The sequence below is a fragment of the Lolium perenne genome, chromosome 7 (assembly GCF_019359855.2).
Source record: "Lolium perenne isolate Kyuss_39 chromosome 7, Kyuss_2.0, whole genome shotgun sequence".
NCBI lineage: Eukaryota > Viridiplantae > Streptophyta > Magnoliopsida > Poales > Poaceae > Lolium > Lolium perenne.
This window is the reverse complement of record NC_067250.2, coordinates 206,188,277-206,202,983: the sequence shown is the minus strand read 5'-3', so window position 1 is coordinate 206,202,983 and position 14,707 is coordinate 206,188,277. Positions and strand designations below refer to the sequence as shown.

At 43.5% G+C, this 14,707-nt stretch overlaps 1 protein-coding gene and 1 long non-coding RNA gene across 4 annotated transcripts; one reads left to right on the top strand and one right to left on the bottom strand.

Annotated features, from left to right (window-relative positions):
- The first annotated feature begins 383 nt into the window (after window positions 1–383).
- On the top strand, window positions 384–4,341 carry LOC127314403 (U-box domain-containing protein 24). Of its 3 annotated transcripts, none has more exons than XM_051344868.2 (4): window positions 384–674; window positions 1,357–1,928; window positions 2,032–2,341; window positions 2,522–4,341. In XM_051344868.2, exons 2-4 carry the CDS (start codon window positions 1,392–1,394, stop codon window positions 4,150–4,152), a joined length of 2,478 nt encoding a protein of 825 aa, XP_051200828.1. In that variant the 5' UTR covers window positions 384–674; window positions 1,357–1,391; the 3' UTR covers window positions 4,153–4,341. The 3 variants fall into 3 exon arrangements, with proteins under 3 accessions (XP_051200828.1, XP_051200827.1, XP_051200826.1); XM_051344867.2 differs by having other exon boundaries at window positions 385–674; window positions 1,392–1,928; XM_051344866.2 differs by having other exon boundaries at window positions 385–674; window positions 1,389–1,928.
- Window positions 4,342–7,230: 2,889 nt separating this feature from the next.
- On the bottom strand, window positions 7,231–8,299 carry LOC127314408 (uncharacterized). Its single transcript, XR_007859625.1, has 2 exons — window positions 7,930–8,299; window positions 7,231–7,857 (listed from the first exon to the last, which is right to left on the bottom strand). It is a non-coding gene; the product is annotated as an uncharacterized lncRNA (long non-coding RNA).
- Window positions 8,300–14,707: the final 6,408 nt, after the last annotated feature.

The following is a 14,707-nucleotide window of genomic DNA, read 5'->3' as shown; positions in this document are numbered from 1 at the left end:
CGCCATATGGATTTCTAGCAGGATTAGGTGGGACTTATATGTTTCAGATTGGTATAACAGGAGCTGCCATTTCTGTGGTTGCATCCCAGAAAGGGTTCTGTAGCTGCTGACTGAAATGCTGAAATGTTGAAACGGTCAAAGGGTTCCCATACGCATATGACGATGCAGCTGATGAAACTAACTGACTTCCTCGAAGCAAAAAAAAAGAGAGAAAAACAAGGAAATATTTACCAAAACAAAACAAGACCCATTCCTGGAGTGAGCTGAGTATTTCAAAGACTTTATTTTTGTTGGTTGAGATTTGAGAGTCATAATGGCACAGTTAGCCACCCACCACCTACTACTTAGTAATGGGTCAGAGTCATTGATAGATTGCTTAGTCATCATCATGAAAAGAAAATGAATCTCTTGCTGGCTGCCTCTGTCCTCTCCGGTTCAGCTCAGCTCAGCCCAGCTGCCTGCCTACGACTCCCTCTCCCTTCCCTCCTAACAAATTATACAAGTCGTCGTCGTCGTCGCCGTCGCCGTCCAATTCCTTCTGCCCGTGCCGTGGCTCCTCCCCTCCCTCCGCCCTCTCATTCATCAATAACTCCTCCTGCGCCGCCGTGCCTCCGTGCTGCAGGCTGCCGGCGCCGCCGCGCAGATCCAGCTCTGGTTTCCTCTCTTCCCTGCAGGTTTGTTCTTTTATTCGATTCGATCCCCTCCGCTACCTCCAATCATGTCTGTTAATTCCGCCGGATATCAATTGCTTTGTTTGCTTGCCCCCATTGAAGAGGCTGCGGGTTTTAGGCTTGATTAGCTAACTTGAGGTATCCACTCCCAATTCTTGCTTGTCCCCATTGAATTTGAAGCTAGGTTCTACACACTACGAGTTTTCGGACCTTCTTTGACTACCAACTCTAATGCTTCAGTCCTTGCGTTGCTTTCTCTACGAAACTTGCTCCATGGTTGCATTTTAAGCTAACCATGCCATGCTGCATAGCGCTTAATTTTTCTGTGCGTAGACTATGCTTATGCTACATCATCATTTCATTTCATTCCACTTCATTCTTGGATCAATGACTGCTAGTACGTAAATTCAGATAACGAAGGGGACACCTATCCGTAACTTTGCTAAAAAAACAGCTATGCTTAGCTCATTGGTGCCAGCCAACTACCTCTGTGATTTTTAATCCTGTTAATTTGTGTTTCACAATCCCCATCTTTTTTTCAACTTATATACTATTTGTGCTCATTATTATCAACTTAAATGCTACTGCTGCTGCTGTATCCATGCCATTGCCAATGTTAGCTCTCAGCAACCATATATATTTATACCCAAATCGGTCATGTAATTTACATGCCTGGGATGTCCAGATTCTGAATTTCTGTGGTATTTGCACAACCAGAAGATGGCCCATAATTCTGATGGCGACCTGGAGGAGCACTCGACCGAGCTCTACCAGGAGGCCGCGTTCGAGGCCTTCATGTGCCCTCTCACCAAGCAGGTCATGCAGGACCCCGTGACCATCGAGACGGGTCAGACCTTCGAGCGTGAGGCCATCCTCAAGTGGTTCAGGGAGTGCAGGGACAACGGGAGGAAGCCCACCTGCCCTCTCACGCAGAGGGAGCTCCGCAGCACCGACATCACCCCCAGCATCGCCTTGCGCAATGTCATCGATGAGTGGAGGTCCCGGAACGATGAGAAGGAGCTCGAGAAGGCGTGTACCGCCCTCTGCGTGCACCCCGAGTCCGGGGAGGAAGACACACTCCACGCCCTGGCGTACATCTCGCAGATATGCCAGAGGAGCAGCGCCAAGAAGAACCTAGTGCGCAACCAGGGCATCATACCGGCACTCGCCAACATGCTTAAGAGCAGCAGCAGGAGGGTTCGGCTCAAGTCCCTGCAGGTCCTTCGCGCTGTTGTCGAGGACAATGATCAAAACAAGGTTATTCTGCCCCCCTCTGGATGGATGGATGGTTCGATAGAGTTTCCACATTGATCCAGTCTATTTATGCTGTTTAAGTAACTATATATTTTGGTTTTTGCAGGAAGAGCTGGGGAAAGGTGACACCGTGCGCACCATCATAAAGTTCTTGTCGAATGAGCATATCCAGGAGAGGGAACTAGCAGTTTCCCTATTGTATGAGCTCTCAGAGTACGAGCCCGTGTGCGAAAGGATTGGTGCCGTCTATGGGGCTATACTCCTGCTGGTTGGTATGGGGAGTAGCAAGTCAGAGAATATGATGGCAGTGGACAAAGCAGAGAAGACGCTTAAGAATTTGGAGAAGTATGACACTAACATCAAGCAAATGGCTGAAAATGGCAGGCTGCAACCTCTCCTAACCAAGCTGCTTGAAGGTAAAAAAATTCCAGCCTGCTTTATCTTTATTTTGCTTCATCTCTGCTATAGTTCTGCTATTTCTCAAACTTTCTGATACTATGCTCCTTTGTTTTAAACTAGACGTTTTGTATTTTTCCAGAAGGAAATTTTGAAATAACATGGTCCATTTCTGATGCTATACAATTTTTTAAATGTAGGCGGGCCTGAGGTGCAGGTTACCATGGCTGAGTACCTTGGGGAGCTTGCATTGGCTAATGACGTGAAGGTGGTGGTGGCAGAGCAGGTTGGGGCGTTGCTGGTGAGCATCATCAAGACAGGTGGCCTGCCGGCGAGGGAGGCGACTTTGAAAGCACTGAGGGAGATGTCATCCAATGAGTCAAGCGCCAAGATACTGTTGCAGGCCGGCATCCTTCCTCCCCTTGTCAAGGACCTCTTCTCTGTTGGTGCCAGCAGCCATTTTCCGATGAGGCTCAAGGAGGTCTCTGCCACCATCCTCGCCAACCTCGTCGCCTCTGGCGCTAGCTTCCGCTCCATCCCCCTTGACGATGCCGGCAGACAGACACTCCTGTCCGAGGACGTGGTGCATAGTCTGCTTCATCTCATCAGCAACACTGGCCCCGCCGTGGAGTGCAAACTCCTCAACGTCCTCGTCGGCCTCACCAGCTCCCCGGACACAACCCCTGATGTCGTCTCAGCGATCAAGAGCTCCGGCGCGACCATCAGCCTGATCCAGTTCCTGGAGGCCGCACATAAGGAGATCCGCGTGGAGTCCCTCAAGCTCCTGCGCAACGTGTCGCCGTACATGGGCGCCGAGCTCGCAGACGCCCTCGGCGGCCACCTGAGCAGCTTGCTCCGGGTGATCTCCGAGGGTGGAGGCAGCGGCGTGACGGAGGAGCAAGCGGCCGCAGTGGGCCTTCTGGGCGACCTTCCGGAGAGAGACTCGAAACTGACGCGGCAGCTGTCTGAGCTGGGAGCGTTTGGGATGCTAAGCTCGAAGCTGGCGGAGCTTCGGCGGGGCGCCATCCGTGGGAACCGGTACACAACGCCGCTAACGGATGGCATGGTGAAGGTAATGTACAGGCTGACGTGCGCGCTGCAGGAGGCACCGGAGTACGTGGAGTTTGCCAGGGAGGCTGCGCTGGCGCCACTCTTTGTGGAGCTTCTGCAGGTGAACGGGCAGGACACGGTGCAGCTCTACTCGGCGATGGCACTGGAGAAGCTGTCCCTCGAGACAAGGAACCTCACGACCATCCCAGAGCCACCGCCGCCAGCAGCTTCTGGCTTCTTGTCGTGCGCATGTTTGTTCGGGGGGACATCGTCAACAGCGGCGGCAGCTGCAGCTCGACAGGCTGGGGTTTGCCGAGTGCACGGCGGATTCTGCTCGCTCCGGGAGACCTTCTGCCTGGCTGAGGGCGGGACTGGAGGGAAGGCGGTGGAGCGGCTGGTGGCGTGCCTTGATCACCTGAACCCAGAGGTGGTGGAGGCTGCGCTTGCGGCGCTGTCAACGCTGGTGGGAGACGGGGTGGACGCAGCGGAGGGGGTGGTGGTGCTCGGGGAGGCAGAGGGGCTGCGGCCGGTGGTGGATATCCTGGTGGAGAACCGGACGGAAGCGCTGCGGCGGCGGGCGGTGTGGGTGGTGGAGCGAATCCTGCGGGTGGAGGACATTGCGAAGGAGGTGGCGGTAGACCAGACGGTGGCATCGGCGCTGGTGGAGGCGTACCGCAACGGCGACCCGCGCACCCGGCACACCGCCGAGCGCGCACTCCGTCACCTTGACAGGATTCCCAACTTCTCCAGCGCATTCCACGCACAAGCAAGACGTCCTTGAAAATCCGTCATCCTCCACTCGACTTCTTGTTGTCATTCTTTTCTGTTCAAAAGGGGACGTTGCGTGTGTAGTGATATATTCAGTTTCATTTTGTTGGTTTATTCACTAGTAGTTTGATTTTATGTATGTAATTGATCTAATATTTTAGCATGATTTCGTGTATGCAATTGGTTAGAGAGCTTGCAATCAGTTGTCACATTATGGAAAAGATTGGCATGAACAAAATAGTAGCAGCCTATAATTTTTGTAACAACGACTGAGCAAGATAGAAGTTATGATGGCTACATCTACAGAGCAGGGAATGCAAATCAAAATGTTTAATCGCTTAAAATTAGAACTAGAAAATAACCCTAGATCCATTATAGGTCTTATGGTCAACGCGCGATATGTACGGTTCTAGAATCACTGGACGACATTGGTACTTAATCCTAGATGAATAGTACCCATGCAATGGAACCTCCACCAATCAACACATACCATGGTTTCATTGCCCACCATATAGTCATATTCATAATTGTAAAATAATATTTTGCGTTTCAATGCAAGATTGATAAGTATAGTACTTTGCATATAGTTTGATAAAAATAATCAAATGACATGATCATGATCAAGCGATGAACTTGCCTTTCTTGACTGCAAGATTATGCAGGCAAAAGCTTCGATACGTGAGAACTCCAAATTCTTAAATACCATCATTGTCCGGAAGGACAATGTTTAAAGAGCTGGCAAAGATGCTATAATGCATAGTATGAGATGCAATCGTCCCGAGCGTAACCTAACCTCGATGATTTAGGAGGGATAAGTTGTAAAGATTTCTTCAGGATGTGTTGCACTTTTAGGATGGTTCTCAAACAAGGTTCTTATTGGGATTGGTGATATTATAGCATAAATAAGTGATATAATGCATCATAACAATCATACACACAAAGGAATGGTGGTTGCATAACAAGTCAAGAGTAGTTGTCAGTTTTAAGTTCTACAGGACATGGTTGATGATTACTTATACTATACTTCAAAAGAATAACTTTTGAAGAACATGTTAATTAAGAAATAGTAAGTATTTCAAATAAGGACTATGGCTTCTATGATTTTAATGATATTTGTACTCAAAAGAATAAATTTTGAAGAACAGGTTAAATAAGAACATGAACTAATATAAAATGGAGCTATGGGCTTCTAGGTTTACTAATGGATTCATTTAGGGACTAGTTGGTTCTTAAGTAAAATGGGTCTACAAGCAACAAGTATTGGTAGATTTATTTCTATGGTTGATCATATGTATCATATAGAAGAATGATGGTCAATGTGGTGCTATGAGTTAGGGTTTACTATAGCTTCCTATTTGTTTTACTACGTAATCACTAATGGTTTCTAAGCTAGGTGGTAAGATTCCTTAAGTAGGGTTTAGCTGAATATGAGCATGTTATGTGAATTACTATACAAGGTTTGTATTATGATTGATCTTATGGTTCTACTAGGGTTTGGTATTTGAATTTGATTCCAATGATGTGATACTAAGAATGGTGATCAATGGTGTTAATATGGGAGTAACAAGTTAGGGTTTTCCCCTAAGTGGCATTAATGGATCATATAGGTATCTATTATATATTAAAAGTACATTAAGGGCTAACCAGAAATTAGAGAATCATGTAGAAATTCCGAAAAAAATTAGAAACATCTGGCCTTTAATTTTAGCGGAATAGAATAGTACATCCGTTAGATCTAACTTCAAGTAAATTACCCACCAGTGCCATTAATAAAAAAACGTGCTTCTTTCTTATGCCTAACTAGGAAAAATGCCCGTGCGTTGCATTGGGAGAAGTTTTAGTCGCATGTGTTAACACTTCTTCCCTCTTAATTTGTCACGATAGTAGATGGTGGTCACGTTTTCTCCTATCTATAGAGAATACAAGCAATCCTAGAAATGTTATATTGTGAGCCTCACGCTACACAGACTTATAATACTGCACACATGTAATGATGGTGGTGGCCACCCTTAAATTTCTAAAGATATAAATCCAAACAAATTTACATACAGTACACACATAATATTGTAATAACAATTCAATTTTTGCTATTTTATAATTTTATCTAATCTAATCTACTCGAGTCGCGGTCTCCTCACATTGCACTTCGTGAGGTTAAGACTTGCCACTAACACCTTCCCCAGATCCCGCACAGTGCGGGAGCTCTCAGCATTGGGCACGTCATTTTTTTATGTAGTCTAATCTACTCTATTCGAATCTAATCTATTCATCTCTATATCTTTGTTGTTACGACATATGTGGTTTGCATCATTTTATTTCTCACAATCTAGCATAAAACTAACCAAACTGAAAAAATGTTAATAAACACTGAAGTATTCAGTTGTGCTTATATGCTACTGAAAGTAAGCTGGAGAGAGAAAACGGGTATTGCACTTGTTCACAGCTGGTAATTCACGCCACTACTTCTAATCTCTTCTAATTATTATTTCACAACTTTTGGTCAACGATCATTAGTATAATCCACTTATTCTATCACTACACCACAATATGCACTACTGAATTTCTTATTTTCAATGTAGTTTCTCAGATATACAAATAGAAATTCTTCACTTACAGACCAATAAAATTAAGAGGAGAATGGACTTTTAGAGCAGGTGCTTGGTGCGCACCCCTATCTGGACCGTCAATATTGCATCAAGATTCGTGCTAGCTTTTTTTTTGCCCTCTCAAACAACTTCTCATTTTTGTATCTCTCACACCAAACAATCTTTGAATTTGAAATTTTGCAGATTACTTAAACATAACAAATAGAATGCGGGAAAAATATTTTGGATTTTTTATGTCAATATGAATATATATATTTCAAGAATTTATTTTGAATTTTAAAATAATTTGAAATTTTAAATTGCAAAAAAATTCCAAACTATTTTTCCCGCATTCTATTTGTTATTTTTGAGCTACTTGAAAAAAATCAAATCAAAATATTACATAATTTACGAGAAATAAAAAAGAAAAATGTGAAAAACTTGAAGGTGCGCAAAGCGCACCTGCTTCATTGAAGATTTTCCAATTAAGAGACAGCTTGGACCAGTTGTGAAAGAACTTTTTGGATTTGAATTGCTCCAAGATGGTAGCGTTCAGAATCAAACGAAATAAAGAAGATAGTAAATCAATCTCACCAACACACGCGAGGAGAAGTGATTACCATATCAGGTCGCATCACCGTCTGCAGGTCATAGTTTCGTGTTGAGGAATGAAGATCCCATAGAGTACTCATTGAAGTGATGAATCTACTCTAGCTATCTGATGATCTCAAGGTACCACAACATTACCTACATAAAATTCTTGCTAAAATATATGGTGATATCTTCCGATGATCTACTGCTTCCATGTAACTTCAGCCATGGATCTGTAAGTGCATTTTATCACATAGGCCGAATGATAAAATTTCCATGTGATGCACTGGCCTCTTACAAACAACCACCACCATGGCGGTTGGTCTGAATCTCCTCCCGATCGAGGGTGCTTTTGACTTCAAGGATAAGCTACCTTGGCTCCTTGGTGATGTACGGGGCCTTGGACTGGAGCCGGAGGATCTAGGCGTGGGCCTATTGGACGAGATGTGGATCACCTAGTGCTTCATCCCTGCTGAAGCATGCACGAACCAGGCCACACTGCTGGGGTGCTAGTCCTGCTCATGTCGCTGGGCGTGGATTCCCTGAGCGCAGATAGGAATTGGACTCAGCAGCAGGAGGTGATGGCACAACTCGATACGAATAGGACTGAATACCAGGAGGTCGTGGCACAGCTCGGCGGCGTACTACACTTCCCGGTGTGCAGTTCGGCGTCCTGATCCGTCGATCCGGGAACCCTGTTGCCGAAAAAATCTAGATTTTGAACTTCGGTGACGAGCAAACTCCGGCGAGCCCGTGTAATTGATTTGATGGAAATTTTGATAGGATTTATGTAGGAATCACGCGCAGAGGAGAGGGGTTAAATAAGGGTAGATTTTTGTGGGCAAGGAGACAAGAAACTATAAACGAAGCAATCTAGGATTGGATACCAGAGAAACTCAGTTCGATGTGAACTCGTTCTGATTCGATAGGATAGGAAGGATGGGCCGATATTGGACCTGGTTGGCTGCGGAGGATGTGATCGATCGGGTGGGCCACTTCTCCCGAACGAGCACGTTTCCATCGATCGCGACCGATCGACCGCTATGTTTGGCCGACCCCCAATTTCACTTACCGGTGGCAATTGATGTAATTTGAACGAAAAAGAGGGGTAAAAACAGACGGACCAACAAGAAGGCTTATTTTCTTTATTATTAGGGGTATAGATTATTCCGTGGCCGTCGCATTTCTCAAAACAAAAACTAAAGCCGCCGCCATGTTTGTAGTCTGAGGTTGGGCGCTCCTCAAGCTCCATTGGATCGCCTCAACTCTTCAACCTGCTTTGGGATCTCTGGCCGAGCGATTCGGTAGGACCGTCCAGGTTAGTTCACCTAACATGCGCTGGAGACGTCCCGTACGCAGATGGTTGTTCTCCCGTAGATCTTCAAAGAAGATTGGATGTGATTGGATGAATTGTTAGAAAAAGAGCCATCTGCAATCTGCAACTGGACAATGACATGCGTTCATGGCGCGCAAAGGAGCAATCGAGGGTGCATGACGAGATTGATAAGGATGGATCACGTTTTTCTTTCTTTTCTTGACGGGAAGGCCGAACTCATCTGAAGGAATTATGATTTGTGTTGTACAGAATTCGCCTGTTAGCATCTTCGATCGATCGTCCAAGCGGTCTGGTAACTTGAAACCTTTGGCTGATACAGATGAATTGACTGGGAAGGTGCAGTGATCTTGTGAGCGGAAGAGCGAAAAATTCACATGGAGAAGGGTCCAACGAGGGGAGCTGCGTGATGCAGACTAACAATCAACCGGTAATTTTATGAGGACAAGTACAATTACGGTGGAATTTTTTTTCATCAGTATTTAATTGGGCGCATGGACAAATCAGTATGCTGATTCCCATCTTCTCATGCACTTTTTGTCCACTTCTTGATTTTCTAACTGGCTCGATGATTCAAGCTGGCTCGATCTGCTATTGGGAGATTCATGGTTACTGACATGCAGCGTTGTATTCCCAGTCTGCTGATAGGTACGCGGACGTTGTAGACACTGCAATAATTAAACAAGAGTGATCAATATCGGCCCCGTGTGTACGCATTGCGGCGACATGCATGACCACGACGGTTATCGCCGTAAGATCGAGCGATGCATGCTTCTTGAAATTTACCAATGCATCTTTTTCATGTTCTGATGGTCCTAACACGTCATGTGTTTTTTTGCAGGGAAGAATTGTTTCACAATATTGGCGCTTGATTCTCTTCCATAGTTAAATTGGCCCTGCTATATACAAAACTGAACTGTTGCGCGACTTGGACGCGTCTCCTCTCCCGCTACAGTAGAGGCGACTTTCTGGAACCCCCGAGCAGATCCACCCCCTCGCCGTCGATTCGCCGGGTCCCCTGTCCTCCGCCGGCCGCTGCGCCGGCGGGAGGATGGGGGAGCCTCGTCTCGTGTGTGTGTGTAGGGTAGGCTCTGCTGGGACCCTGGCCGCTGGCGTTTTGGAGTGGGCGGCGCGGCTGGTCTTCGTTTTGCAGGTGGTGCTCGTCCCCTCCAGCGGTGGAGTTCTTCGGAGCGCCATGGCGGAGCGCCTCCTCGTCCGCGCTCGCGGGTCCCGGTGGACGATGCGTGCGTTTATCCCCCTCTGGATCTCGACGCGGCGGATCCAGTTGACAATCCCGAAGCCCCTGATGTTGGATCAAGACGGCGTTACCGGCGGAGCAGAGTGGAGGCTCCCCGGAGTTCGAGGTCCGGTGACTACCCCGCCGCCTGGGGACATCTTCCGATCCAAGGCTTGTGCGAAGATGCAGCGGCGGCCCGCCACCGGCACGTTCTTCTCCGCGTCGGCGATGCTATTTTGCAGAAAGGACCTGTGTGTAATTTCTAGCTTTCAGGTGTTCTTTTCTGTAACTCTTGTTTCAATATAATCAGTGGTTTCCTCGCAAAAAAAAAAAATTTGGCCCTGTCTATTTAGTCCCAATCAAAGAGATGTACATATCTGCTATTTTTTTTCTTGATCTTAAGCAAACCAAATTTCTGGTGTCGTCTACTTTTAATCGACTGCACATAGGAAGAGTCATACCGGCTAGATGGTAATTAGAAGAAATATCACATGTTGCATTACTAGATGATGGCTATCGTGAAGACGGAAATACTAACACGGGAAATCTGAAAAGAGCAATTCCGCCGGTTTTATAAAATAATTAGCGGTAGATATAAAGTAAAGCAGCAACAAAATAACTTTGTATGTACTCCTAGATTTCTTTAGATTCTTTATTTTTGTAAGGTTCTAGCACGCCAGGTGCTTTTTGCAGGGAAGAATTGTTTCACAACATCGGTGCTTGATTCTCTTTTATAGCTAAATTGATCCTTCTTATTCAGTCCAAAGCACACAAATGTAGATATCTGATATTCTTTCTTGATCTTAAGCAAATCAAATTTCCCGTGTCATGTATTTTCTTAATCCTTTTTACGGGGATGTATTTTCTTAATCCTAATTGGCTGCATATAGAAAGAGCCATAACGGCCAGATGATAATTATAAGAAATATTTTTTTCCTGAACATGGTGCATTACTAGATTGATGGGTATTGTGAAGATGGTAATACTAACATCATCGTATAAAAAATCTGAAAAGAGTAACTCCATCGGTTTTTCAAAATGATTTTGGTAGATATCAAGTAAACCAACAACAAAAGAACTTTCTATGCACTGCTAGCAGATTTCTGTAGATTCAAATCAGTGAGTACATGCTGATTTCACATCATGAATAAATGGTCGGTCATAGTTAACTATATGAACTTTCTATCTGAGAGTTCACCTTCATCACTAAAGACAATGCCGAGAGATAGCCTTCAGAACTGAAGACCAAGATTGCCACTCCGTGGCTTCAAACGTTTCTCCGGATTGCTAACATCTAATTCATCTTTGCATAAATGCATGTCCTCCTAGAATGTGTGCAGTTAAGCTAGGAAACCGAATTTATATTATTAAATTAGTCATAATAATTTTTCCCTCTGTATCATAATTTTACAATTATTGAACACTATATTTGTGTGAAAAACAAAGGTCCAAGTTGCATGTTGAAGAAAATGTCGTTCCTAAAATGATTTGTATTTCTGATTTCTCAAGGATGAAGTAATACACCGATCTTTATGTACCGTTTGAGACAAGGAAAGGTCACACATTGGTGTTCATCTTGCTTTTGAATTACAAGCGCATGTATATGTTGATTTGGTGGGCTTTCCAGAGAGAATGCCGATTTGTGTTGATTTGCTCACACTTAAAGAGTTCTCAGTTATATTTGTTCAATGATATGTTTCGGTAAAGCATGAGAAGTCATGTTGTAACATTATAATATCGCACACTTAGTTTTTAAATACACATTCCGTGTATTAATAATTATTTGTAGTTGTGTATGATTATTGATTGTTGTACTCAAACACACATTTGTATGTTTACCGAAATTTTCCAAATTAAGGGTGGAGTACGTTTATCATAAGGATACTGTAGTTTTTTCTCGCCACATATCTATAATAACCCTTTTAAGAGACATTTCGATGTTGCCCTCGCATTTGCGAGGGCCGATGTGCTAGTTAATCAAAATATAAAGACATGAAATAATGGTCTCATGTGATTTGGTTCTATTTTAGTGGATCATGAGCATGAATTTATTTCTTTCTTAGCAAGGCTCTAGAAGTAAAATAATACTCATATGATCATATGGGATAAACAACTAGGGTTTTAGAGTTGATTCTAATATGGGCTAATCACATAAAATATTGGGATCAAGGTCTTACTTATATTAGGACTAGGGTTTCTAAATTATGATACAACTCTTAGAATAATAAATTGACAATAGAGGTGGGGTCACTAATTACTTTGAAACAAAAGTAATAATGGTATTAGCATTTTATTAATTTTAAGTGATTTAATAATTAGGATAAATACTACTTAGGGTTTAATTTAGGAATTAGGGTTTTATAGTTGTGATTAGGTTTTACAACAATAAGTTGCTAATTAAAAATGTTCAAGTAAATAATCTTTGAGCTATCCAAATAATATTAGCTTTTAGTATCTTCTTGACTTATTATTATTTAAAGACAATAATAAATGATAATTTGCAAAATTAGGGTTTATGAATTAGTACTTATATTTAAGTTAATTAGAATATGATAAATAAAAATAATATTAATAATTTACTTGGCTACTGAATAGCTATTATTTAATTTTAAAACTTAACTAATTATTGAATTTTATTTGAATTAATGATAAATGAAAAGGCATAATTAATAAGGTAAAAATAAGTGGATTTTTATTTTGATACACATTTTTATTTTATATTTTATTTGAATAGAGTTTATTTTTGTGAGAATTTTGATATATTATTTATATTTTTCTGAGTTAAAATGAATTTTATCTATTTCTGCAAAGTTTTAGCATTTTTCTGGAATTTGAAATAAGTAGAAAATACTAAATGTACCGGGCTAAACCTAGCTACTACTACTGACTGGTGGGGTCTGGTGATACGTCCAATTTGCATCACTATTTTATATCATAATTTTCTGTTATTCATTGATATATTTCATATTTGGGGATAATACTTATGTTATTTCATCTATTTTGCATGATTCATGATTATTGGAGGATCGCGCACCGGAGTCAGGATTCTGCTGGAAAAAGCGCCGTCACAATGCAATATTTCGGAAGATCAACAGTCGACGGAAATTATATGAAAAATCCTATTTTTCCAGAGGACGAAGGGAGCCAGAAGGGGGAGCCGAGGGGACCCGAGGTGGGCCCACCTCATAGGCCGGCGCGGCCCAAGGCCTGGCCGCGCCGCCCTGTGAGGAGGGGGCCCACAGCCCCCTCTCGCCTCCTTTTCTTCGCAAACGTCTTCGTCCCGAAAACCTAAGCTCCAGGGGATAGGTCACGAAGAGTCACAGCCGCCTCTGCGGGGCGGAGAACACCAGAGAGAAAAGAGCTCTCCGGCAGGCTGAGATCCGCCGGGGAAATTCCCTCCCGGAGGGGGAAATCGACGCCATCGTCACCGCCATCGAGTTGGACATCATCTCCATCACCATCATCATCATCTCCATCATCATCACCGCCGACTCCACCGCTGCACATCGTCACCGCTGTGACAATTTGGGTTTGATCTTGATTGTTTGATAGGGGAAACTCTCCCGGTGTTGATTTCTACTTGTTATTGATGCTATTGAGTGAAACCGTTGAACCAAGGTTTATGTTCAGATTGTTATTCATCATCATATCACCTCTGATCATGTTCCATACGATGTCTCGTGAGTAGTTCGTTTAGTTCTTGAGGACATGGGTGAAGTCTAAATGTTAGTAGTGAAGTATGGTTGAGTAATATTCAATGTTATGATATTTAAGTTGTGGTGTTATTCTTCTAGTGGTGTCGTGTGAACGTCGACTACACGATACTTCACCTTTATGGGCCTAGGGGAATGCATCTTGTACTCGTTTGCCAATTGCGGGGTTGCCGGAGTGACAGAAACCTAAACCCCCGTTGGTATATCGATGCAGGAGGGATAGCAGGATCTCAGAGTTTAATGCTGTGGTTAGATTTATCTTAATTACCTTCTTGTAGTTGCGGATGCTTGCAAGGGGTATAATCACAAGTATGTATTAGTCCTAGGAAGGGCGGTACATTAGCATAGGTTCACCCACACAACACTTATCAAAACAATGAAGATTAATTAGCCGTATGTAGCGAAAGCACTAGACTAAAATCCCGTGTGTCCTCGAGAACGTTTGGTCATTATAAGTAAACAAACCGGCTTGTCCTTTGTGCTAAAAAGGATTGGGCCACTCGCTGCAATTGTTACTCTCGCACTTTACTTACTCGTACTTTATTTATCTGCTACATCAAAACCCCCTGAATACTTGTCTGTGAGCATTTACAGTGAATCCTTCATTGAAACTGCTTGTCAACACCTTCTGCTCCTCGTTGGGATCGACATTATTACTTATCGAAGATACTACGATACACCCCCTATACTTGTGGGTCATCAAGACTATTTTCTGGCGCCGTTGCCTGGGAGTGAAGCGCTATTGGTAAGTGGAATTGGTAAGAGAAATTTCTACTGTTTGTGCTGATTTTATTTCTGCCTGCTGCCATAATTCATTATGGAGAGATCTTCTCTTGAATTTTTATTTGAAAAATCTACTACTACTGCAAAGGTAGTGGATGATGCGCCAGGTGAGGAAGAGATACCATACAAAATACCTATGAAAATCATTGAACGTGTAGTGGATAACCGTTATACAGGGGATGGAACTGTCCACCCTGGAGATCATTTACTGTTCTTACATAAATTATGCGGTTTATTCAAGTGTGCAGGTATTGCTATGGATGAAGTGAGGAAGAAACTATTCTCTATATCGCTGTCTGGTAAAGCGGCGCATTGGTATAAATTAC

What these genes read in the sequence shown, in the direction of transcription:
- LOC127314403 (XM_051344868.2), top strand. Translation starts at nt 1,392, where the DNA reads ATGGCCCATAATTCTGATGGCGACCTGGAGGAGCACTCGACCGAGCTC. An exon ending in AGGACAATGATCAAAACAAG is followed by an intron (nt 1,929 to 2,031) that starts GTTATTCTGCCC and finishes TGGTTTTTGCAG; the next exon opens with GAAGAGCTGGGGAAAGGTGA. An exon ending in CCTAACCAAGCTGCTTGAAG is followed by an intron (nt 2,342 to 2,521) that starts GTAAAAAAATTC and finishes TTTTAAATGTAG; the next exon opens with GCGGGCCTGAGGTGCAGGTT.